Source organism: Macaca fascicularis, chromosome 9 (assembly GCF_037993035.2).
Source record: "Macaca fascicularis isolate 582-1 chromosome 9, T2T-MFA8v1.1".
Taxonomy (NCBI): Eukaryota; Metazoa; Chordata; class Mammalia; order Primates; family Cercopithecidae; genus Macaca; species Macaca fascicularis.
The window spans coordinates 665152-692286 of NC_088383.1; the positions used below are offsets into that span (position 1 = coordinate 665152).

Sequence of the window (27135 nt, forward strand, 5' to 3'; positions counted from 1 at the left end):
ATAAACTCAAGTGTGAGAGACAGTCACAGAAGCCCTTTCTATTTCTATTTCTACCCTTTTCTGCCTTAAATGCAGTTTCTAAATGGGGCTGAACTGGCTACCGCGCCACAGAGCTCAGGCACAAACTCACTATGCCCACGAAAGCCCGAGTCCCATTTAGAGATGGGGTAAAGACAGGCGTGCGATCTGGGGAGCGCAGAGCAGAACCACCACTGGACCCCAAGAGCAAGCTGGGCGGGCCCGTGTTCCCAACACCCCACGATGCTCTCATCACAGAATGACAAGCCACGTTAGCACCGGGGCCAACCCAAATCCCTTGCTAAGGTATCAGTTTGGTCTTGCCCAGTTGTTTTGTTCATAGAATTAACATTACAGATTAACCAACAGCAAGAGCTACAGCTGAGAGTATGTACTCGACTTGAGTCGCATGTGCCTGCAGTATGTTTTGCCAGAGGGACATGACAACGACGCCGGCCGACGTTCTCGTTCTACAAAGAAAACCCAGGGATTACAGGAGAGGTCGTATGGGATCCCTGCACGACTTTCTGGAATCTCATAGAAAGAAATGTTTAGTATGTCAGTAGGGATCATGAATGGCAAGTTCTACTGAGACAACACAGAGCTGAGCATCCCAGCAAACACAGCAGTTAGGAAATGACCCCTTTTGCTAAGCAATCTCTCCACAGAAGCAGTGTGACTGCTTCTGTCCAGGTGGACAGACCATTGTGAGTGCACCGAGATGTTTCGTGGAGGATTCACAAGACAAAACGGGGACTGGCCAGCCAACAAAACTGCTCTTGGTTGCGTCCCAAGAACCCAGCCTTGCGCGAGGGGCCATGGAGAATGCAGAGCACAGCTTCACACTAGCAAATCCTACACTCACACACCAGTGCTGGAACGCATGCACAGTCCAAAGAAGGGCCCCACGGGAGCAGTTCTCCTGGTTACCTGGTTTGTACTTGATGGGCCATGGTGAGGGCTGCCATCTGAGAAGCGGGAGCCTGTGGAGAAGCATCTCTCCCTTGCTATCTTCTGCTTCTTCCAGTGCAGCCCTGCAGGTCTCACACCAGCTGTTCACTTTCACACACCCAAAGCCTCATTCTCAGTCAACGAGGGATTGTCCTGAATGAAAGTTAGGGGTCAGGGAAGGCAAGTGAAATTTGAACACAAAGGCACTCAGATTACACCTGGTGCTGTGTGTGAAAATTTTAGTTCCATTGATATTTTTTTGTTTTCGAGACGGAGTCTCGCTCTGTCGCCCAGGCTGGAGTGCAGTGGTGCGATCTTGGCTCACTGCAAGCTCCGCCTCCCGGGTTCACACCATTCTCCTGCCTCAACACCCCAAGTGGCTTACAGGCGCCCACCACCATGCCCAGCTAATTTTTTGTATTTTAGTAGAGAGGCGGTTTCACCGTGTTAGCCAGGATGGTCTCCATCTCCTGACCTCGTGATCCGCCTGCGTCGGCCTCCCGAAGTGTTGGGATTACAGACGTGAGCCGCCGCGTCCAGCCCTAGTTCCACTGATTTTCTTGTGAACAAACATTTATCTTCATGGAACCACTAGTCTGAAGGGCAGTTGACCTGCTACTGCTTTCCCAAAGACAAAGCCATAAGAATTCTAAGATCTTGGGCAAAAGATGCAGTTTTTGGTTGTCAAATGGATAAAGACAATTTGGGGTGGAACAGTCAAGTACTCCTACTTCTTGACACACTTGTGACCCTGCGACACAGCTGACAGAAAGCATCTGCACACAGGACTCACGCTGTTTGTCCCCAAATTACCAATAATCTGTACACTTACAGCAAATATGAACAAATATATTTCGATATATTTAAAAGAATTAAAAAAAAAACATTTCACAAAACATTTGTTGCCATAGGAATTATTTTTAGCAATAAATGCCCCCATCAAAATTTAAACATTGTTCAAAGTATGATTATCTGTACTAAGTAATGCAACAAATTCTGTAAACAGAGTCAGATACATTTCCCTGTAGGAGTCACTTCCTTCCTGGGATTAAAGCTGTCCCAGACATCTTTCCAGGGGACCAATTAAGAAACTGCTATTTTCAGAGCAACAAAAATAAAAGCTTTTATTTGTTCATTTGAATATAAAACAGGCGTTATCACAGATGTACAAAGCGTACTGGTGGTTTAACATACAAGAAGGTTGCTGTCCTTCGCACATAAAAATTTTGTTTGAAACTGTGATTGGTTGAGTACATGAATTTCTCTAACCAGTCACCACACTCTGAAATAACGCTGCTAACATTCAACTGATAAAAGGGACCATCTCCCTTGGGTAAAGTGTCAAGCAGGATTAAATATATATAATAAACAAGCACCATGAGGAATCTGCTCCTGTTTGATTAGGTCTGTGTTTATATGTTCATTGTGTACCCTCTTTTTGTGCAAGTTGATTACACGGTTTTGTCTGACTTCAAAAGCACAAGGTCACAAGACAAACATTTTTTACATTCTCATGAATGATTTATCTACAGTACAATTTCGAATACAGAATGACCCTTCTTTATTGCTGAAACTGGTGGTACTGTCTCCTTTCCTTTTTCTTGCACAACCAAATTTTGATCTCAGTCCACCAACTCTTTTGAGCCTAAACTCTAACATCAGAGTTGACAGGATGCAGAAGAGACTGCTGCTAACTGCCCTCACAACTACACTGCAGCGTCCACACTCCTCGAACATAGTTGATTTGGTGACAGTTAAAATTATGTTTGAAGTGACATCTAAATTTGTTTTGCTTCCTGACTTCAGCTGGACCTCAAAGCTGTCCTGCACACTGCAGCTAATGTTTCATAATCAGTGTCTGACCTGAAGCCCCAAACCTACTTCCGTTTAAACAAGGTGGGTGGGTATAGGAAAATGTCTTTTTTTCCCCCTATGTGTGGTGGTTCCCCCCTTAGGAAGCAGAGACTAGGAATGTGTATCTAAAGCATGTGGAGAAATATTCACACACAGCAATGAGGCCAAACAGTATCTCAAGAGTCAAATGGTTTGTGGAGATGGAAGGACGCACCACATATGCAGACAAATTTTTTTAAATGTGCCTTTTTTTTTTTTTTTTTAACAACAATCAGCCTTGGATCTCAGAAGTCAAACAAAACTCTTTTAGCAAAAGGCTTACTGCTGACTGCATATAGCAAAGGCAGACAAAGACACTGCCCACAACATAAAGAAAGTTAATCTAAATTTTGCCCAGCATCAATCTTAGTCATGCATATCTAGCACCGAGAGCCACTGCAGGGTCACGTGGGGCAGGTACAGAACACATCGTTCTCGCAGTGCAGATGCTCCTTCTTGGACTCCGTGGGCCAATTCAATTTAGAAGTGCACAGGTGAGCTCTGAGGTGTGGCCAGGAGCTGCCAGGGCAGAAACTGGGGCGCACTCATCCACAGGCGGCAAACGACGCAGCTGGAGGACTTCTTGCTTCAGCCAGAGCTCTGGCACGAACCCCCGGGGAACTGTGCTCACCGAGCGAGGGAGCCCCAGAGGCTCACACAGAGCTGGCTGGGTCTTAAGACGAGGGGACGATCACCGATGTGAGTTCCGGACACTTTGTCCACTCCACATTGGCCATCAGAGAGGGAATCAATGCAACCCAGTGCAAATGACCACAGAATCCCATTCCTTTCCGTAGCAAGGACCAACAAAAGATGACACTAACAAAAATGATGAAAAACATTGTGCAACGAATTCTTGCAGCTAAGAAAACAGTGCTATTTGCCAACCTAAAGCCCCTCAGTATCATCAGCACACGCTGGCATAAACACATTCACTGTTGTCCCACAGCAAAGAAAAAAATAGTGCACATTGAGCTTTGAATTCTTTCACCATCCTTGAGATGGCAGTAATTTCACTTGCTGGTCTCTGGTTCTAGAAGAAACTTTTAGACAGGGCTCCTGTGGTCTGTGACTGCTGGCAACAGCAGAGTGGATGTGAGTACGGGGGGCACACCATGCAAGTGACAAGTTCTGCGTCTTAAACTTTAAAATCTCCTTTGTTCATTAGTGAATTTATATTTCATATATATATATTTGTTGTGATACTATCCACGCAAGATAATACAACACTTTTTTATATTAGCAAACATTACAAGACTTTAATATTCTTGAATGTTTTTCTCTTTTATAGTTCTAAAGAGATCAAAATAAATTAAACGTTTTGTACATAATTACATATTGAGGAAGTTAACTTATTTTATCTTTTTAGTTTAGTACAAAGATATTTGCAAGATAATTGCCGAAATACACCTTATTTATAATTTCTTCTCATTCTATACTAACTTCAAAGGCCATATATCAGCCTTTGTTTCTTCAGCACATTTCTGACAAAGAAAGCTGCTATAATCTAATTGGAAGGTGCTATTTGGAAGGTTTTCTCGTACCTCAAACTTCCCTAAAAGGATGAGATCTAGCAATGGCTTAAATTAGTAACAGATCCATGTCATTAAGATTTCATGACACATTAAAACAGAGAAAACAATTCTTTGTCACACTACATAAATTGTTTAAAAGAACCCATCTGGAGGGCAGGATATTTTTTTAATTGCTATTTCGGCTTAACAAAATACCACATTTACGAAGAAAGCACTTATTATCCAATAATTAAAAAAGAAAGAAAAGAAAAGAAAGTTTTTGAAATGGGCTTTTCCAACGAACTGAAGGCAGTAATCCAAAGTCCTTCTGAGCGAAATTCAGTGGTAAATTCACATTTCACCCCCACGCCGATCGTGGCTGCTGTGAGAAGTCCTCTTCCTCCTCCTCTTCCTCCTCCACTCTCACCACAAAAGGCTGCATTCTGGTGAGTGTTGCCCTGTGTCTGCACGCTTCAGTGGACACGGAGAACAATGTCTACATCTCTAGAAAAGTCCATGGAAGCCAAGAGACGAGACTACATGTTGTAGGCCACATAGATGGGGTCTAGCTGGTCTGCCAAAAACCCGTCTCGCAGGTGCATGCGCTGCTTCTCCCCACGGGAGTTGATGGGGATGACGCCGATGTCCACCACGACCACCACTCCGACGATCAGGTAGTGTTCCTCCAGGACCACGTTGGTCACCAAGGGAACCAGGTCCAAGGCTTCTTGCTCTGACCCATCCAGCTCAACCACAACCACCAACAAGTTTGTCCAGGTAAACACAGCACTAAAAGACAGAAAAGAAAGCCAACATTACACGTTTATTAATGCTTTATTTAATAGCTGTGGTTTCTTTTCGAAGTTCCACTTGGCTGTCTCCAACCTGCCTGAGCACTCCCGACAGTCTCCTCTGGCCTCTCCATGTCCTCTGTCTGCCGCCCACTGATCGTTCCCCACACAGATTTCTGGCGACAGCACGGATCGGTGTTTCCTACCAGCTTCTCCCTCGGTGGCTTCTGCGAGGGTCTCACTGTCTTCCTGAGTTCCCGTTTCTAGTACAGGCTCACTCCACCCGGCTAGCGGAGTCTGTGTTCCAGGGCTGCCTCTTTGCTGCTGCCTGGAGGACCAACGACCCACTGCCGAGTGCAGCGTGCCATCAGCCTCTGCCCTCAAGGCAGCCCTGTGCCTCCTGCTTCCAGACCCCAGCTCTGCGGCTGAGAGGCGTGCGTGCAGAGGCCTAGGGCATGGGTGCCTACTCCTCTCTGTCTGTGCGGTGCGCCTGAGTGGAAGGTGTGTTTCCCAGTCCTGGCGCTTGCGCTCAGCATGGAACCTAGTCAGCCTGTGTTAGGGAGGTGAATGACGGTGGAGGCTCCAGAAGGGCTGGATGTGGGGGCTTTTCCTGGCGTGCCTGTGTCATTGCAAGGACGGGGACACACCTCGGCTGGCCCTTGGGTCCAGAGGATAAGAAACACATGGAGAAGAGCCACCAGTCCTGGGCCCAGCCGAGCTGCTCGCCCCAGCTGAGCCAGCCCCTGGAATGCAGATGTGGGGACATCGTAACAACTGTCTAAAGCACTGAGCATGGGCTGGCTGCCACACCGTGGCTAACCCAACACTGAGCGTGGGTTGGCTGCCACACCGTGGCTAACCCATGTGCAGGGGTAAGTCTTCTGGAATGTGGAAGATTCACTCAAATGTTTTATCTGGAATCGAGTCATCTTTCGGCAGGACAGGCACCAGAGTATGTAGTCTATCCAACTGGCAGAAGCAAAAACCCGGTGCTTTAAAGGATATAGGGCTGGCTTTTGGAACTAGCTGTTTAAGGGCCCCAATATTCACAGAGCCTGGTACTTGAGGTCTGCTTGGCTGAGGAGGCCAGACGGTTCCCAGGCAGAGGGGGCTGGATGGAGACCAGGCTCCAGGGCTGCTGGTATCTGCTCTCATGCGCCTAACACGTTCTATTGCAGCTTGAGGCAGGAGGTATTTTGGGAAACTCACTATTGTTCTAAGTGTGAGAGTAAGTCAATTAGGAAAATAACACATATTTTATTCAGTATGGCCAATCTATGTTAAATTGACAGGGAAAATTGGAGAATTTTCCTGGAAATTCTCAATAGTTCTCCTGGATTTTGCTTTGTGACTGCCGCACGCCTATGGAGCATGCTAAGAACTGTTTCCGAGCAGACGTGCTGGTGCTGAATTCCTGTCATACTGCTCCTGGTGATGTCAAAACGCTGCTCTACACGGCCCATGTGAGCCCACATTGTGAATCTGTGATATCACAGATACACACATCTCAGGAACATTGGGTCTACTTTTATTATGGCATTTGGAATTTATGGAATAGTCCTGGAGTATCCGAATCAGCTTGGCTCTCCGGAGGTAACAGAGCTGGCCGAGGGTGTGCTTGATCTGCTATCTCCTCTGGGCTGCCAGGGACCTAGGGGGCGGTGCCAGCGACTCTCAGAGCCTTTCCAGGAGCTGTGCACGCTACTCAACGCTGAGAACAATTGATGAGAAATGAGAAAGTTTGGCTTGAATTTGGCAACATGGAGAGTCCCATTCTGCAACGCTGGGTGACACAACCACGTTTCTCAGCATGGAGCAGCCGACGGTGGCTGGAAGGGCAGTGCAGGGAGGCTGGGAGAGGGAAGGTGGAGCAAAGCAGTTTGTATCTGGATCATCTCAAACATTCAAAAGTCCACTCAAAGGACACCGTGTGGGCAAGGGGCATGTGAGCCCCTGACCAGGTGAGGGACAGACCCAGTTCGGTGGCCACATGGCGGGTAACAGCAGCGACACTTTCAGAACAAGGCCCAGCACCACGGTCTAGAAGCCCACAGAGGGCACCAGCGAGGCCCTCGATGCACACCTTTTAGCGGCAAACCAGACAGAAATGCTTGAGGGAGGTAATAGAAGCCAATTAGAATTGTTTTCTTAAAAATAAAAAAACGGAAAGGCTGTTAACTGATATTCGTAGCTATTTAGATGGAAAATAAGGCAGGCCCTGGTCGAGTTTCAGTGCCAAAGTCTTCCTAGAGTTTCTGTCTTCTCTGTATACTCAAGGAGAGAACTGTCAAGGAAATCAACAATTTAAGGAATTTTGTTTGAGAGTAGGGGCTTAGCCAATTTGAACCACAGGATCACTGACAGGTAAGCAAAATGGATCTTGCAAATTCTGCCAAGTCCTCCATGTTCAAATTCAGCGAATGGCAGTAAGTACTAGCCTTTACTGCACCTCAACTAGCTAAGAGGAGGAAGGAACAATCTCAGAACCCATCCTTTCAGCCCAGAAAGGCTGTTCATGAGAGAGGAGAATGCACCTCCCTCAGGGTTTCTGACCTGAGACGGAGACCAGTTTCACCAGGCACCCTCAGTTAGCACCCTGTCTGTTATCAAGGGAATGAACAAGTCTAAAGTCAATGGTGTTGAGTCACTTTTCGGCCTAAATGCAAATATAAGGGCACTGAACAAGCCTGTGACACTCCCCGGCCCTGGCTGACTTAACTCATGGCACTCCAGCATCCAATCCACTCCCACACATCAGAAGAAAATGCTGCTGTATTTCCGGCAGCACCGTGGATATACTCAGCACGTCACGACAGATTAAACGGGCCAGAGAGACAAAGTCCCAGCCTCCAAGTCCTCACCTGGCCCAGAGCAGAGTCTGCCCCAGGCAGCAGGTGCGACACACACACCTTCTCACTGTCAGCCTTGGTTTAACTCAAGCAATTCTTCCTTTGGAAGTCTCTTCTGGGGTCTGGACAAACGCTGCCTCTCCTTCTCACCTAAAGTTTTCCCACGTCTCATGTTACTTACAGTTCCCAAGTCAACAGTCATAAAAGTATTTTCTGTGCCTACATATGTGTGAGGTTCATTTTTTTCCTATATCATGCTTTTGTAAATTAAAAACCAAACAATTTGGCTTCCTGGAAAACATTATCAAGTAGTTTTCATGACAATAGAAGTCTATCATTTTCAGGTAATATATGGTACATTACCTCTATGTGTGGAGTGTTCTTTTGTTACTTTAACCCCAAAAGATAAAGGTTTATAGTCAAATGCTGAATTGCACTCCCTTCCCTACCTTAGCAAAACTCTCCTCTGCCGCCGTGCCCTCCACATCCTCAGTGCTTCACAAACTCGGCTCCTGATTTGGGTACAAGCTGCAAGCTCACGACTTACCATTCCGTAACGCTTTTATGGGCTCTGATGACCGAGGTCTCAATGTCGATCGGGTGGTACCGCATGCCCCGCAGCTCCATGGCTTCATCCAGTGCCCCGACCACGTAGAGGGCATCGTGGCGCTCTGTGGAGGAATGAAAGCCTGTGTGAGCTTCCCCATAATGCTGCTCAAGTCACTTTCCTTCTTTTCTGAAAAAAGATTAAAAACTACCCACAAGTGAGACAGGGACGCCAAGGAAGGGCCTCATGGATCCAGGGACAGTTTGCTTCTTCTGCCAGAGAGCTCCTTGGCAAGTGCCCGGCTTGTGTGTCGGTGCCCCACAGCTGGCTGCAAAGACGCCATGCTCCCTCTACACTTGTTCTTTGGGAGAAGACCTTTCTTGGCTCAGCTTCGATATCCAGTCAACTGCCTGATCACATGTTCACCGGGAGCAACTGAGGGGCGAAGTCAGCACCCAGTGGTCTGAGTCCCATGGACCCACCGGCTGAGGCCTCGTCTGCCCAAGGTCACACAGGATGCAGCAGTCACAGACCAGCTCCCTGACTCTAACCCACACGTGCTTCTCTGCGCTATTAATTCTGTGTCTAAGTGGGAAAAGAATGCGTAGCTCCTGGTCATGTTCATGAAGATTTCCTTAGCTCATAGAGCCATGAAATTTATTTCTATCCTTCATGCAAACCTCGGAATAACGACAATGACAACCAGTGGTCAGGTCCTATCTTTCCTTAATAAGGAAATGTCCTATATTTTTATAAGGTAGTAAGCATAGTAGGGAAAATCTGAAAGACATGATTGACATATAAAATAATATCAGAGATAAGTACTTTCTAATTTAAATCAGACAAAGAAAGATGGAGACCCGGACTCAGCCTCTGCCCCCTACAGCAGCTTTGCCTCTTCTCCAGTGGCAGGGACACGTCCTTCAGGGTATCCCTGCTCCCAGGACACGGCGGGAAGTGGCTTTCCTGGCCTTTCTCTAGGATTATAAATTACCACCAGCTTTTGCATCTTCCAGGAACCTCAGACAGTACCCTCAAACTAGTCTACAATTTCCCACAATGCAAATGTCATGCCAGGATATTTTTGTATGAGTCCTAAATGTAGCCCTTTGGGCCAGGCCATCGTAGGGATGTGAGAGGCATGTAAGGAAGCCTTGCTGATGTCTAGAAACTCATCTCCCTGGGGTTTTGGTCAGGCAAGATCTCATCAGGAACCTCAACTGCCATTGCTGTGAAACAGCCAAGTCCTGCCTCTACTTTTAGCAGAACTAAGGAGGTGAGAAAGGATTCTTGAACAAGCAAAGAATTAACTATGCGAGTGCACTTTTACTCCTCCGTGTCATGAAATACCCCTGGCCTCACCCCGCTCTCCTCTGATGGGGCAAAGGCAATGCTGTCCACACTAGGCACCAGCATCAGCAGCACCAGGCCCTGCACTCTGAGGAACGCATGGGCAGAGACGGCCAGCCACCAGGGCCCGAGAGCTTCACGGCCTCCTCTTCCCAGACAGGGGCAGATCCAGTCCTAGAAGCAGCAGCGTGCACGTTCCTGCAGCCACTGGGCCGGCTTCTGTCTCGGATGGACCCCGTGGGAGCAGGCAGCCTTCAGGCTTGCTGAGGAGACTCTGTGGGCTGAGACGTCGGGCACTTTGCTGTGGGCGACACGGCAGCCCGTGCTCAGCAGCCGCGCCCCTCCCCGATTTTCAGTCAGCATTTGGTTCTCAGGACAGGACACGGTATGTGATGTGCAGCTCAGCTTGTTGGACACATTTGCATCTTGCCTTCCTCTCTTCTCTTAAACTCGGCTCTTTTCGCACTAGGTTGCAGCTAGCACATGTGTCCTCCTGGGTTTGGCTGCCATAAACCTTGGGAATAGCTTCTGTATCTAGGGGAGCCTAACCTCTCTGCCCATCTGTGTGGGGGGCCAGCCAGCCTGGACTCTCACCTCCATTTGCATCTGTGAGCTCAGTTCTCCGCAGGAACCCCAAGTAGCCTGTGCGTGCCCAGATGGTCTGGGTGTCTCCAAAACTTAGTCTTGAGTTGAAGTGATCCGACTGGAGGGATTCATCTCCGTAAATAGTAAAATAACCGCTGGCATTGTGGGCACTGTGAACCCAAATCTGCAAATGGAGGGAAATTTCACTGTGGGTGACATTATTTTATCTCCAGGGAAATGAGGCTACAACTACTTTGACAATTCAATAAATTATATTCAGTGATATTAAAAGTTTCCTTGGACTGAATAACCAAGATGTTAATCTCATTCAGGTTTCTGGAGACACACACAGAGGGTACTGAAATAAAGGCAGTCTACCAAGTTTGTGGCCAAGCAACCAATCAAGCCATCCATCTACGGGGAACTTATTAAAGCAGATTAGATGAAGATTTAACAAATAGCTTTTAAAAATATACACATCGAATGAACAAAGTCACACTAGATTCCTTCGCTTTTCCAAACGATTGTTTCTAAAGAGCAAGAACAATGTTGAAAAGCTTTGAGATTCATTTTCTCACTTCACCTGGTGAGCTTTCTTCTGGACACATAATGCAAGAAAACCACACACCAAAAAACCAAACCTAAGGGATGAAGGCACAAAACACCAAAAAACGGCAACAAAAATGCCTGATGTCTGACATTTGGGAAAATAGGTAAGCAAAGACTGGTATGGTGAGTCAAAGCCATAGCCACGTGGATTACGTAGAACCATGGACAGGGCTGGATAAAAGCAAAACCAGGTAAGTTCCCCAGATGCCCACGCAGCTGCATGCAGCTGTGCCCACACAGCAAGGGTCAGGAGACGAGGCCTTTTAGGCTCTGGAGTGTTTGCTGTGGAGACATTCTGGGCTTGGCTGTTTCCATTATTTTACTGACAATGAAAAGCGGTCAAGTTCTGGGAAGTCAGAAACAGGTTCAGTATTGCACCCACGTCCCCAGAGCAGCGCCTCACAAATGAAAAAGTGAAACTGAGAAAAAGAGAGTGCACCATCGGATCAGGGAAATGACAGCTGTCCTCTGTTCCTTAACACAAAGAAAATTCTCATTAAGGCAACTGAGTATTACTCAGTCATAAAAAAGGAGGAAATCCTGCCATGTGCAACAGCATGGATGAACCTGGAAGACGTCATGCTGAGTGAGAAGCCAGAACAGAGGAGGACAAATACTGCACCACCTCACTCATGCGGAATCTAAAGAGCCGAGTTCACAGAAGCGGGGCGCAAACAGTGGTTACCAGGGGCTTCAGAGTGGCAAGGGGGAGATGACGGGCAAAGGTGCCAACCTTCAGTTAGAGGGCGAATAGGCTCTGGGGAGAAAATGTAGTGTGGTGGCTACAGTTAATAATACTGTATTATTTACTTGAAATTTGATAACAGAATAGATCCTAAACGTTCTCATCACACACACGCAAAATGTGAGGTGACGGATAATAGAACCAACTCGGTCGTGGTAACTGTTTCAAAATATGTACATACATCAAAGCATCACAGTGCATTCCTTAATTTATACAACTTTCTCAATTAATCTCATAAAGCGGAAAAAACACACATTCCCAATAAGAAAGTCACCCTGGAAATTTCGCCAGTTCTGGCCACCCTCAGAGGGAAGAGAATTCTGACCTTGGCCTAGCACACGTCTCGGGCAGCACCTGTGAGGACCCCCTCCAGGTGCTGGAGAAGCAGGCTCTGCTTCCAGCTTGTTTCTAGGAATGCATTTAAAGGAAACTCCTAAGTGAGAGCAGCACAGAATTTCATCTTCACAATTCTGATCTTTCATGTGACTGAGAGAGGTCAAGTGAGGGGCCAAAAAATGCCCAAGAAGCAAAGCAAGGTGGGACCTGAGAACTGGTGAGGGCTTGCTCATTAGTCAGGCGTTCACCCACATACGTGCAGAAACGTGTTTCTGCATGTGCCGGGGATGTGGCCGGGGATGTAGCCGGGGCTGGGGAGGAGGAGGGCTGGTGCTGCTTATAAGAAGATGCCAGTTCTTAGCATGTCTCCCACATGTGATGCTGGGAGCCATTCAGGAATGGGGGCACCTAATGAGACAGGACAGGTAACAAGGGGAGCGAGGGTGTCCTTGGCTGGACACGGGGCTTGGTCCAGGGCACGGCAGGCCTGGGGTAACCGGAGGGAGGGCACACGTGCTGCCACCGTGGGAGGAGGCTGGCTCCAGACATGCTCTTCTCCAGTGCCCTCTGCTTCCTTGTAGAAGCAGCAAGCTCATCGCCAGAGAGAATGGGGCAGGAGGAGGACGCATGAGGCACGTGGCCTCTCAGACTGGGGACACCCAGCAGTGCCAGGCCCTGCTTGAGATGAGGTGTCAAGAATGGAGACCAAGGCCAGAGAGCTACACGAGGCAGCCTTCTCCAGCTGCATCCTGCCAGCAGCGCGGAGGGGCACGGAAGGGCACAGTGGCAGGGAGTTAAGAGCCAGCCAGGGTGGGTTTGTCCAGAACAAAATGAGGCAAAGGTGTCAAGTTCCACTGTTTGCCTTCTGATCTGAAATAAACACATGATTCTCTTGGCTACTGTGTCCTGATGGTGTCGTTTGCACATTACTCCCTGTGGAGGCCTCTGCCATTTTCCTAGTGAAGGACTTCTCAGTAATAAAAGCAGGAACATGGAAAGCAAACTCAAGAACTAAGAAATAAAGAAACTCCGTCCATACACATTATGTGTTTAAATCTTTCCTGAATTATTTCAGGAGAATCTATTATGGTTCCCTAAGGAAGTGCCATTTGTAACTGTGAGCTCTCACGGACTCACTTGAGCCACAAAGCTCACCTCACGCTATTTCCCTGGCAATCATGTGAGCAGTTCTGACGGTGTCAAGGCAAACCGAGGATACATAACAGAAAAGTAACCTGGATATTGGAGAACACTCAACTCACCTCTCCAAGGTGTGAGTCCCCCAGCGGTCCTTTTGTTTCTGGGTTGGCAATTATAATCCGAACCCCTGGAAGTATCTATTTGGGAGAGGAAAAGTCTCTTGTCAATGGAAGGAATACAGGGAGAGGCTACACACAAGCCAACCTCAATTTCGTCTTTATGTAATTTCCTTTCATATGCCATGTCTCTTGGTCTCCATTCTGTTTAGAAAGCAATTAAATCAAAATTATATGCCACAAAGTTATGACCCATTAGACAATCACAGCATGACAATCGCATTCTCACTGTAACTGTTACAATATTGTATGCTGTTATGGTGACCTTAAAATTAAACATTTTGATTGTCATACCTCAATAAAGCTAAAAGAAATCTATTGAAAATCATGAAAACAATTTTTGAAAAAAAACATGGTAAATGATATAACGTTTAACAGAGCCTGACCCTTGCAAAATGGGAATTTTCAGTTGTTTCAATGAAGTTATTTAAGATATTTACATAGATTCAACATTACATCTCACATCATGGCACACGCATGGATGGAGGGTGATGCTTGCAGTAATCGCTGAAGGAAGGGAGTCACAGAGTGACATTTTCAGGGGTAAGCATGGACTCGAAGATAACCCAAAATGCTTTTGGCAAAACGACAGAGTAGGCAGCTGCTTTGGTGGTGCCAGAAGGGAAAGATTCTGTGTCAACTGCTAGTGAAGTCTGCAGGTTTTAATTAGAACGTCCATGTGGATCTCCAGCTCATCTCCACCGAATTTTCAACTCAAGATACTGGGGAACTTTTTCCTGCAGGTAAACATCTTTTACTGTGATGGATGTCAGTATTAAGCATTTTTCTTTTTTTTTTTTTTTTTTTTTTGAGACAGAGTCTAGCTCTGTCATCCAGGCTGGAGTGGCACGATCACAGCTTACTGTAGCCTTAAGCAACCCTCCAGTCTCAGCCCCACAAAGTGCTGGGATTACAGGCATGAGACACTGGGTCTGGCCAGAATCTCCTTCTTAAAGTTTAGCTTAGAAATATCTCACATTCCACTGATACCACTTATATAAGGAATCAAAAGTTTATTCTGGAAATCCTGAAGATAGCCTGTCTCAGATCAGCTCATCTAACATTTACGATTGAGATAAAGGCAAAACATTTTATGGTAAAAACACAGAACATCTTGGAATAGTCATACTGTTAAATCTCACTTAAGTTTGAAATGAGAGTTCAGGGCTCTGGTCTCTGTTGCTGACTATGGTCTGCCAGACTGTTAAGATGGATGGTGAGCACATTCCTACTGTCGGAACCAACTCTGTAAACAATTCTAAGTTGCAGCCATGCAGGCAATTTTATAATAGGTCCAGAAGCAACGTGAGATGCTTTTAGAATTATGTCAACGGAGAAGGAATCTGACAACTGGGGCCAAAAAGGAAAAAAAAAGGTTTATATATGTTTTAGGTTTAAATATGTTTCTTGCCCTTTAGTGCTAGGAAAAACAAAACAAAACAAAAACAAAACAAAACAAACCAGCCACTGTGGCAGAAACTACTAGTTGTTCTTGATAACCATTCTTTTCTACTTCCATAGTAATAGATACCCTGATTTTTAGATAGGCCTATAGATATTCAGAATTGATATCTCAATAGTTCCCAACCTTTAGCTACGTGTGGCCATGTGACCACGTTCTGATCAATGGAATTTCAGTGTAGGACAGCTTGGGAACCTTCCCTATGGTCTGCATGCTTTGTTCTTTTCTTTTTCTCCTCCTGCTGGCTGGAACGTGGAAATGATGGCTGGAGCAGCAGCAGCCGCCTCAGCTCCTCAGGTGCCCCTGGGAATTGGGCTCCAACGTGCAGAAAGAGGCCAAAGGCACCAGGGCCTGTGCTGGCTTCACGGGGCAAGAGATGCCTATTTCCTAACTTTTACCTGAGGAAAAAAGTCTAACTTGCTTAAAACACTGTTATTTTGAGTTTCTATACTCATGGATATGTTACTTTCAAGTTAGGAAAAACATTCTAAAAAATACATTTCTGAAAACTTCAAAGCTCCTACACTCAGAAGCAAACTGATACAGAAATGCAGGTTTCTTCCTATAATACTTACCTTTCCCGATTCCATCAGGGGCAGGCTATGAGGGGATCCTCTTTCCACTAAGCGAACTCTGCAAACAGAAAGAGAAAATGTTCCTAAAATATTCCTAGATGTGTTTTCTGTCCAGTTTTCCCCTTCACCAATTCACATGAGGTCACAAGCCCGGCAGCTGTCCGGGAAAGTTGATTCTGAGCATCATCCAATGGCAAAGACAGAAGTTGCAAAAAGAACAACCCAGCAGCAGAGGAAACTGTACCCAAAGTAAGGGCCACAGAGAAGACAGATGAAGCCACATCTCTCAAACCTGCAAAATAACTGGAAAAATGACTCTGAACTTAAAGTTACCATGAGTCCACTTAGCATTTTCAGAAAAGGAAAAGAACACGGATTACAGAGCATCCTTGAAAGAGCTGTGGGTCACCCATGACCGTGTCGCCTGGTCCTGAAGCACCGACGGCTGTCCTGTGGGTAGAAGGCAGGGCTAGGTGTGCAGCAGGCGAGAGCCCTCCCAAGACAGCATGTGCATCACAGCCAAAGGAGCAGACAGAATTGCCGGGCCCTGACGGCAAAGGTACTCAGAAATTAAACTCTTTTACTTCAAAGAATACGTAATGATAATTTAATCTTAAGCACTGCCAAGGAAATCGCAGCGGGTCACAACCAGAGCTTCGGTAACAGTCCTCCCAGGTGCATTATTTCTGTATTTTGAGGTCTTCACTATGGTTTTGCATTTTTACCAAGTGCCTAGTGGACCATGACACTCTTCGTTCACCTAAGGGGCAATTTTTATTTAAACAAAATAAAGCAAAGGAGAAAGTGCTTGAAGGCTTGAAGATGGCGTATCAGAGGACCTGCCTCCCACCTGGGGACAGGCTGCGCACAGGGGGCCTGTTGGCTCCTGAGACACCCTTCTTACCATCCCCCACTGATGTGTTTTTTGTTTTTTAAAGAGACAGGGTCTCACTCTGTCACACAAGCTGGAGCACAGTGGCACAATCGTGGCTCATTGCAGTCTTGACCTCCTGGCCTCAAGCAATACTTCTACCTCAGCCTCCTGAGTTGCTGGGGCTACAGGTGGGTACTACCACATCTGGCTAACTTTTACGTTTTTGTAGAGAGGAGATCTCACTATGTTGCTCAGGCTGGTCTCAAGCTCCTGGTCTCAGGTGATCCTCCTGTCTCAGCCTCCGAAAGTGCTGAGATTACAGGCGTGAGCCACCATGACCAGCCCTCACTGAGATTTGAAACACACCAGGGACCCACTCTCAGGCACTCGGCACCGCAGTCTTCCTCTGTAACTGACAGATGTGCCACAGAAGGAGGATGAAGGGTAGGGAAGGGGCAGGAGGTACCAAGAAAGAAGGCTGAGTGTCACGGGGCCCTGAGGGGCCAGTCCAGTGCAGCCCTCTGCGTGGCATGAGGGTGGTTGCGGAGGGTACACACACCTCTGGGCATGGGGGTGTTCCTGCCCCCACAGGGGGAGGCACCCAGCAGTGTGGAAGGTGGCACCGGCCTGACGTCCTGCATGTGCCAGACATGTGATGTCAATAAATCAGGGAGCAGCGCAAAGGGCTTGACAGGGCCTTGACCGGCTGCACTGCTCCTGCTGGACCTGGGGCTGTCTGCAGTCGGGGGCACCATCTCCTCTGGCTGTTCAGTGACGGAGGCCACAGGACCATTTCCTCGCGCCCAGCCTGGCGCGACTTCTCTGGTTGCTGCAGACAGGAGCAGCCGGTGCCGGGGAGGATCATCTGTGGCGGAACAGGGAGGGCTGGCAGCACTTTCTCTTCTGCAGGGGACAGGAGGAGAGACGCTGGGGGGGGCACCTGTGTGCGTCAGCAGAAGTCTGATGAGGGAGGAGGACTCACTAGAGCCATTTCAGATCGGATGAGAACCATTAACTCTGTGGTGTGTCTCAAAGGGAAACCTTGATGCCAGCAGCCGATGAGGACGGCCAAAGAGCTCACACGATTCAAGCTCTTATGGACTATGCCGATAGGCTTGATGACGCTAACCTCCAAAAATGCCTTACTGGCTGTTTTCACACACAACTGCAAGAAACTAAAGAACTTTTAGGAGCCAGGTAGCATTATGCTAATTCACGACTTGCCATGAGAGAATACCTAGAATTTGTGGTGCAACACAAACGTGCTCTCCTTTGGACACTGACCACGGAGCAGCTCACAGCCAGAGGCGGCACGCTCACACTTGGGATGTCGGCAGGACGTGACCATGTCAGGACAATGCTGCTGACTCCTTCCTGCCGTGCCAGGAGGCCCGCACACGTGCCCTGATCTGAGCGGCCAAGTGGAGTCAAAGCCGGCAAACTGTGGGTTCCAGATAGGGGCTATCTGCTCCAGATGAAGCCAGCAGTAGAGAAGCCAGACCATTCAGGCTGGGGCAGCGGCGAGAAAGGGGCACCTGAAGATGGTGAGGAGAAAGAAAGAACGAGAGGGGGTCAGATGCCCCCACCTCAGCACTACAAAAGCCAGGTGACCAGCCAGGGAGTGAAACTCAGCCAAAACCAAGGGCTGTTTGGGACACACACCATCTCTGTTTCTGCGCCCAGTCCTCAGTCATCTCTACTTCAGGACGTTCGAGATCCTGTCGCTGGCTGGAGTCAGGTGCACAAGGCAGCTCTGGGAGCTGTTGCTATGGGGATGACTTCAGACAGGGTAAGGGGGTCACTCAGGAAACAAGGCTCTTGAGTTACAAAAGCGAAGGGCAAATGCCCCAGGGCTCCGCCAGAGAGGGCCCAGGCTCTGCAGCATTCCCAGATCTTCCTTATCTCCATCCTGTGGGTTTTTACCTTGGCCTGTGCTCACCTACTTAGGGGGCGTGCAGGAAAACAAGACAGGTGAGGCTCCGGGCAGGTGTGTGCTGGCCAGCGCCTTGCCCTCCGGCCGCATGTCCTTCACTCTCTCCGGCCTCTGCCCCCATATTGACCCTCCGCCTCGTGAAAGGAAGCAAGACAGAATCTCAGCTGATAACCTTGTCTGAAGTGTTGAAAACACAGAAGATCATCAAGAATTCTCTCTCTGGTTCATGTGAAAGATGTGTGCTTCATATGAAAACAGGCACAGGATGCTAAATCACTCAGGACGGTCCTGGATGAAAAAGCTACATATCCTGCTAGCAAGTGCCACACAGGAATTCCCTCTTCTACACCAAGGGGAACAATATCCACGCAGCCGAGAGAGGAAAAAAGCTGCCCCCTATCTAAGGGCAAAAGAGATGTCTTCCTAAAGAACCAGCAGATGTATTTGTAACAGACACATCAGAGGGCTGATTCCCTCCATGTGCAAAGAACTCAGAACTAAAACCAGGTGATCTTGGTTGTTCTCAAAAGTAGTGTTCTCCACAGTTACAGAGTGGGCTGAGTTAAGACCCAGGTCAAACTGTGCTGCTTGGTGTCGACTTTCTCAGACTGGGGATCACATGCAGGCATCACCAGGTTTGGGCAAATTCAATGAGCTATGGATCTGAAGTGCTTGTTTTCCGTGAGTTATGAGTAGTGGGGATTATTAACACTTCTCGGTTAGAACCAGGTTGTAAGGTTAAAACCAAGGTGTTGCCTGGCACACGAGAGTGGGGCTGCTGGAGGGAGATACAGAGGTCTGTGGACTCCGGGAGCCAGAGTGGAGCAGGAGGACTCCATGAGGGAGGGAGGAATACAGGCTCAGCCAGGCTGGCCCTCTCCCGCGGGAAGTGTGACTGAGCCACGAAAAGGACCAAGTGATGCTGCAAGAAGACTCTCATCTTCCAAGAGCCATCGTGCCGAGGCTGGCGTCCAGCAGAGCTCACCTTCTGTGAGGGCACCTTCCGCTCAGGTCACGCTGCAAAGTCAGCTTTAGACAACTCAGGGCTGAGGAAACCCGTCAGCTCCAGATCCGGAACTTTGTGTCACTTTTCTTGCTGCCTCCAACGTGCATTACTGCTGCCCAAATTGGCTCCACGAACCATTACTAGGTGAAAGTCGGTTTTAAACAGTGCACCTACTTTCACATCAAGGCTACAATTTAACCGAGTGTCTGAATAAACTTTTCCAGCCTGGCCTCTGTCTCACCCCTTATTTCTCTCAACTCCAGTATGAATCTTGGACTTGTGGGGAATAAACTGTCTTTTCATCCTATGCTGTCAAGTGGACTTGAAGTTAAACTTTTGCTAGAAAAGCAAAGAGAGAGTTGACATGAGGGGACTTGCTACTAGCCTCTAACTTGCTCTGTTCTTGAACTGCCCTCACATGGACTCGACCTTAGCAACCTGTTTTGCTGGAAGCAACATCTCAGAAGGCTGAAGCCCCGATGGCGCCGTGCAACCCTGAGTGGGGAACGGACACACGGCTGTCACGAGAGGTCTGTGAGGTCTTCATTCTTCACTCGTGCCTCCCAGCATCACACGCCTGGTCTCCTGGGAACGGGCGGGAAGGTGCTGCTGAGATAACCAGGTTTTTCATCATTTGTCTAAGGAGAGCCATGGTTGAACTTCTCGCTAATCCTTCCCCACAAAGCTACAGAAGGGACTCTTTCTTTATCCAACTGAGATTCTCACCAAGGAGCCTTGTCTGAGCCATGCAAAGGGGGATGAGCACACCTGCCCAGGACCACCACCCCCTGGCAGCACCCGCGGGCTGACAGAGCATCCGTCAGCACACCAGCTTCGGAGACGTGACGACAACCAAGAAACAAATAGCACTCTCTGCCCCAACAGAAGTGCGCCGGCAGACGGCAGCACTGTTCCCGCCAGAAGGACGACTGCTTCAGACCAGGGCAGCCGGAGCCCCTGACCAATGCCCCGAGGTGGGGCACCTGATGCAGATGCCAGCAGAGCACCCACCGGAAGCCCACCCTGCCCACCCACGCCACTGTTCAGCACTGGCCTGATGGTCACTCATGACCCGAAGGGTCCAGCACCCTCTGCACCTTCAGTCTCAAAAACCGGCTTGACAGACCGGATGCAGATGGAGCTAGTGCTGTCCTGTGCCAACTCTGTGGCATTTCAAGGGGAGCAGACAGGACACGGGGTAACCCAGTCATGGAAAGCCAAGCTGCAGCACAGCCACACTCGCAGTTTGAGGATGGCATTTATGAATGTGCCACTGAAAAAAACAACCAAAACTTTTACTTAAGATTTTAAACTACACCTTCTTCCAAAAATAATTTGAAGCATTTAAAATACCCAGTATAATAAGACCATCTGAACAATAAGCTTTTAAAAATCCCCCAAAGATAGACGGGAAATTAAATACTCAAAAACTTTAGATTAATTAACAGGCTGTGACTGAGTCTAGTCTGCAGCTTCCTGCCAGCTAAGGCACACAGAGGATGAGGCAAGTGTTACTGTCAAAGTTGGGATTTTAATATCTTGCCATTTCCTTTGCAACCAGTGGAGCACGTTTAAGAGTATTAAAATCACAAGGAACAACAACAGTGCTTAAAAATATATAGGCATGTTCACACATCCAAAACCACAAACAAAACCAAAAACAAATGCACTATTATTTCCACAGGAGGTCCTCCCAGGACTCAAGCCCTAACAAAAGCTACAGAGGACCGCAAGAGACGGCCCACGGTGGCCACCACAAAAGGCTAAGGGCAAGCAGATCTCGATCATGGAAGTCCAGAAACAGATACCAATCACCCTAAAAATGGGCAACGAAAGAAAACAGAGGAACATTTTCATCTCATCTAACCGCATTGCACAAATGAAGTACCAAAGCATACTTTATGTACTTTTTTCATTTATAAAATTATAAACGTAACTCCCTCCAATCCAGACTCTTCTGTCCATCCTTTTCCCTTTTCTCTCCCTCGGGTGGGAGAGAGCTCTGTGTTTTCTTCCCTTAAAAGACACCATTTGGAGGCATGGACTGAGCTGATCTTGCAGCCCAAACTGCCCTCTTCCATCTTCTTCCAAGGCCAGATGGGTTTCAAGTTTCAGAAGTGCTCAATTTCTGAATGCTAATCCTGAGCACAGATCCCTGCTACCTAAGATCCTAATCACATGCATCAATATGCTAGGTGCAGTGGCTCATGCATGTAATCTTAGCACTTTGGGAGACTGAGGCAGGAGGTTCACTTGAGCCCAAGAGTTTGAGACCAGCCTAGGCAATGTGGTGAGACCCTGTCTCTACAAAAAATGCAAATATCAGCAAGGTGTGTTGGTGTGCACCTGTAATCCCAACTACTGGGAAGGTTGAGGTGGGAGGATCGCTTGAGGCAGAGGTCACAGTCAACTGTGATCATGCCACTGCACTCTAGCCTGGATGACAGAGTGATACTCCGTCTAAAAAGAAAAAGAAAAAGAAAAAAATGCATCAATATTTCTGTGGCAAAGAGTGGGATAAATTGTTTATCACTTTATGTCCATTCATAAGGTTTTCATGACATTCATTCGCATTGAATTAAAAAAAAAAACTTTTCATTTTTGGGAACTCCTTGGTTTTTAAAAAAATACTTTCTGAATAAGACCTCAAAAGCACAGGCCACAAAAGCAAAAATAAGCAAATAGGGTTAATATAACTTAAAAGCTTCTGCACAGCAAAAGGAAACAAAGTGAAAAGACAACCTACAGAATAAAAGAATACATTTGCAAACTACTCACCAGACAAGGGATTAATATTCAGGATATATAAGGAACTCAAACATCTCAACAGCAAAAAAACAAACAAAAAACTGATTAAAAAATGGGCAAATGATCCAAACAGACATTTCTCAAAAGACATAAATGGCCAGAAAATACATGAAAATTGTTCAACATCACAAATCATCAGAGAAGTGGAAGTCTTTTTTTTTTTTTCCCCAAGTGAAAGCCAGTTTATTAGGAAAGTAAAGAAATAAAAAAATGGCTACTCCACAGGCAGAGCAGCAACAAAGACCGCTCAGCTGCTTTATACTTATTGTTACTTGGGAGGTGGAAGTCAAAACCACAGTGAGATATCACCTCACTCCACCTAAGATGACTATTATCAAAATGACAAAAAATATCAAATGCTGGTGAGGATACAGAGAAAGGGGGACTCTTACACACTGCTGGTAGGAATGTAAACTAATACAGCTACCATGGAGAGCAGTATGAAGGCTCCTTAAAACACACACACCCTTGGGAAGCCGAAGCGGGCTGATCACAAGGTGAGGAGTTGGAGACCAGCCTGGCCTATATGGTGAAACCCCATCTCTACTAAAAAAACACAAAAAATAGCTGGGCGTAGTGACACACGCCTGTAGTCCCAGCTACTCAGGAGGCTGAGGCAGGAGAATTGCTTGAACCGGGGAGGCGGAGGTTGCAGTGAGCTGAGATCGTGCCACTGTACTCCAGCCTGGGTGACAGAGTGAGACTATCTCAAAAACAAAACAAAACAAAACAAAACAACCCTCCCCACCCCATACACACACACATACCAAACTACGAATAGAACTACCATATGATCCAACAATCCCACTACTGGGCGTTTATCCAAAGGAAAGCAAATCATCAGTGTACTGGAGAGACACCTGCACTCCTCTGTTTACTACGCCTGATTCACAATAGCCAAGATATGAATCCACCCAGGAGTACAACAGCAGATGAATGGATATGGAAGGTGTGGTATGTAACACTGAATAGGATTCAGCCACAACAGAGAATGAAATCCTATCATCTGCAACAATATGGATGGAAGCACAGGACATTAAGTAAAGTGAAATAAGCCAGGAATAGAAAATTAAATACTACACGTTCTCACTCATATGTGGAAGCTAAAGAAAGTTGATTTCATAGAAGTACAAAGTACAACAGGGCATAGTGGAGGCTGGGATGGGAGGGATGGGGAGAGATTTGTTAAAGGAAACAAAATCACAGCTGGATAGGAGGAAGAAGTTGCAATGTTCTGTACCACTGCAGGATGACTATAACTAACAGTAATTTATTATTCAAATAGCTAGGAGGAAGACACCAAACATTTCCAAAGAAATGATGCACGTTCCTGATCTAATATCCTGATCTGCTCACTACGCGTTATATGTATCGAAACATCACTGTGTACCCTATGAGTTGTACAATTATGTGTTAATTAAAATAAAAAAGTTAAAAATATACTTTTTAGGAGTTTCAGATTTAAGAAAAATTGAGCAGATGGTAGAGCTCCCACATTACCCTACAATACAACCCAGTCTCAGAATGCACGCACATCCAACATTAGTTAGAATTAGTGAGCCAACACTGAGATGATTTAAATCTATCCTTTACTCAGTCTTCCTCATTTCCCCCTAAAATCCCTTTCCTGTCCCAGGATCCTACCCAGGATTCCACATGACAATTGGCCGTCACGTCTCTTTGGGCTTCTATGGGCTGTGACAGTCTCTCAGAAATGTCCCTGTTTTGCTGACCTTGACGGTTTTGAGGGGACTGGTGAGGTGTTTTGTAGGCTACCCTTTGGTTGGGACTTGTCTAACATTGTTCAAGGGTAGACATAGATCACAGGCATTTTGGAGAAAGGCCTCAGAGATGAGCGCCCTCCCCATGGCATAATATCAAAGCCCCCCTGCTCATCACCGCTGACGGTGACCTCACATTTAGCTGGGTCACGTGTGCAGGTTTTCCCCATCCCTTCCACATGCCCTCTCTGGAGGCATTGCTCTGCACAGCCCATGCTGGAGAGGAGAGGGTGTGTGCTCTCTTCTTGGCTTTTGAGATGTGAGACTGCAGGCCTCATGGAGGGCACAGCCTCCCGCCTCTGGGTGACCAAGCCCATGCCCCAGGCCCAGTAGCTTGGGGATGGGCAGCCGTCTGACAGAGGAGGTCTAATGATCATGGGGCTGCAGCATTCTCCTAGGTGGAATGAGCACGGAGAGCTGATCCATTTGCACAGAAGTGTGCACAGAGCAGAGAAGCAAGGTGACAAGGGGACTCCTGAGGCTCTTCTGGGCTTTGCTTCCAGACCCTCCCTGTCACTGGGCTGCACCTCCACCCCACCCTCCAGTTCCTCAGGCACCTCTCTCCTACCTCAATCTTCACTTGCTGAAATGGTCCAACTTGGTTTCCGTCACTGAAGTCTTGACTAATGTAGAGCAACTTTCCCTTTTTGAATAAGACTAGAAAGACTTGAAAAATAATTCTAGATTTGATGTTTATGAGCATGTGTAAAAGTTTTTTCAAAATAATTTCAAAATTATAGTAAACTTGCAAGAATGAAAACAGTATAAAGAATACTTGTAACACACAGGTTCATTGCTTGTTAATATTATGTTCCATCTGCTTTATAATTTGCACTGCCCACCCCATCTTACCCAATATGCACACACAGTTTTTTCTGAACCATTTGAGGGTAAGTTAAATACATCAAGGCCCCTTTACTCCTAAGTATTTAAGGGTGGATTTCCTGAGAATAGGGATATTATCTTACTTATGCACAGAACAGTTATCAGTTTCAATTATTTTAATATTGATCCAATATTTAATCTATAGCCTCTTTCCAATTCTTTCCATTACTCCAATAATACCCCTACAGTTCCCACCTTGAATGCAGGGCTCACCCTAGCATCAGGTTTTGTATTTTGTTGTCATTTCTTTAGCTTGCCTTAAATGGGAAGATTTCCAAAGTCTTTTTTGTCTTTATGACATTGACATTTTTGCCAACATCATGTCCCTGCCTTTAAAAAATATTTAAAATTATTTAACTCAAAGTGGATCAATGACATAAATGTAAGAGATAAAATTGTAGACTGTTAAGGGAAAAGCCTCATGACATTGGACGTGTCAATTATTTCTTGGCTACGACACCAAAAGTATATGCAGAAAACAAAGAGGATAAACTGGACATCAAAACTAAAAGCTTCTGTTCATCAAAGGACACAATCAACAGAATCAGCAGAGTGAAAACGCGACCCAGGAAATGGGAGCAAGATTTGCAAATCACATATCTGTTAGGGGGCTAATACCGAGATTATGTAAGGGACTCTTACAACTCAATACCCAAAAAACCCAAAAAACAAACCAAACAAAAAAACCACTCCAGTTAAAAAGTGTGGAAAAACTTGAATAGTCATTTTTCTAAAGAAGGTATACAAATAGCAGTTGAGCATGAGATGCTTGACAAGACCATCACTAGGAAAACGCACACCAAAGCCACAACAAGATGGCATCTCACACCCATTAGGATGGCTACTCTCAAAAAAAAATAGAAAACAGCTACTGTTGGTGAGCACATGGAGAAACTAGACCCATGTGCACTGCTGGCAGGAAAGTAAAACGATGCAGTGGCTGTGGAAAACAGTATGGCAGTTCCTCCAGAAATTAAAAATAGAACTATTGTATGGTTCAGCAATTCCACTTCTGGGTATATACCCAGAAGAACTGAGACCAGGTCTTCAGCAGTATCTGTAAACCATGTTCACAGCAGTATCTGTAAACCATGTTCACAGCAGCATCAGTTACAACAGCCCAAAGGTGGAAGCAACCCAAGTGAACATCGGCAGACAACGGATGAGCCAAGTGTGGTGTATACGCACAAGGAAATACTATTCAATCTTAAAAAGGAAGGAGAATTTGACACATGCTACAACATCGATGAACCTTGAGAACATGCTAAGTAACATCAGCCAGTCACAAAAAGACAAATACCACAGGACTGGACTTATATGAGGTACCTACCTAGGTAGTCAAATTCATAGACAAAGTAGAATGGCGGGTGCCAGGGGCTGAGGGAAGAGGGATGGAGAGTAGAGGTTTAATCAAGACAATATTGAGTGTGTGGAGAAACCGGAACCAGGTGCGGCCCTGAGCGTGTGGAGAAAGCGGAATCAAAGGCGGCCCTGAGCCTCTGGAGAAACCGGAACCAGTCGCGGCCCTGAGAGTGTGGAGAAACCGGAATCAGAGGCAGTCCTGAGCGTGTAGAGAAACCGGAATTAGGAACGGCCCTGAGCGTGCGGAGAAACTGGAATCAGGAGCGGCCCTGAGCGTGTGGAGAAACCGGAATCAGGAAGGGCCCTGAGCGTGTAGAGAAACCGGAATCAGGGAGGGCCCTGAGCATGTGGAGAAACTGGAATCAGGAGCGGCCCTGAGCGTGTGGAGAAAGCGGAATCAAAGGCGGCCCTGAGCCTGTGGAGAAACCGGAACCAATCGCGGACCTGAGCGTGTGGAGAAACCAGAATCAGAGGCAGTCCTGAGCGTGTGGAGAAACCGGAATCAGGAGCGGCCCTGAGCGTGTGGAGAAAGCGGAATCAAAGGCGGCCCTGAGCGTGTGGAGAAAGCGGAATCAAAGGCGGCCCTGAGCCTGTGGAGAAACCGGGACCAATCGCGGACCTGAGCGTGTGGAGAAACCGGAATCAGAGGCAGTCCTGAGCGTGTGGAGAAACCGGAATTAGGAACGGCCCTGAGCGTGCGGAGAAACTGGAATCAGGAGCGGCCCTGAGCGTGTGGAGAAACCGGAATCAGGAAGGGCCCTGAGCGTGTAGAGAAACCGGAATCAGGGAGGGCCCTGAGCATGTGGAGAAACTGGAATCAGGAGCGGCCCTGAGCGTGTGGAGAAAGCGGAATCAAAGGCGGCCCTGAGCCTGTGGAGAAACCGGAACCAATCGCGGACCTGAGCGTGTGGAGAAACCAGAATCAGAGGCAGTCCTGAGCGTGTG

At 47.1% G+C, this 27135-nt stretch overlaps 1 protein-coding gene across 6 annotated transcripts in view; it reads right to left on the minus strand.

Annotated features, from left to right (window-relative positions):
* Window positions 1–2066: 2066 nt before the first annotated feature.
* DIP2C (disco interacting protein 2 homolog C) overlaps window positions 2067–27135 on the minus strand; it is a 375852-nt gene continuing 350783 nt past the window's right edge. For all 6 annotated transcript variants that reach the window (XM_005564485.5, XM_065520211.2, XM_065520210.2 and 3 more), the window contains 5 exons: window positions 15542–15599; window positions 13451–13525; window positions 10508–10682; window positions 8564–8687; window positions 2067–5165 (listed from right to left, as the gene is read on the minus strand). In XM_005564485.5, coding sequence (XP_005564542.3) covers window positions 4913–5165; window positions 8564–8687; window positions 10508–10682; window positions 13451–13525; window positions 15542–15599 — 685 coding nt within the window. In that variant the 3' untranslated portion in view covers window positions 2067–4912. The remainder of the gene's footprint in view (window positions 5166–8563; window positions 8688–10507; window positions 10683–13450; window positions 13526–15541; window positions 15600–27135) is intronic.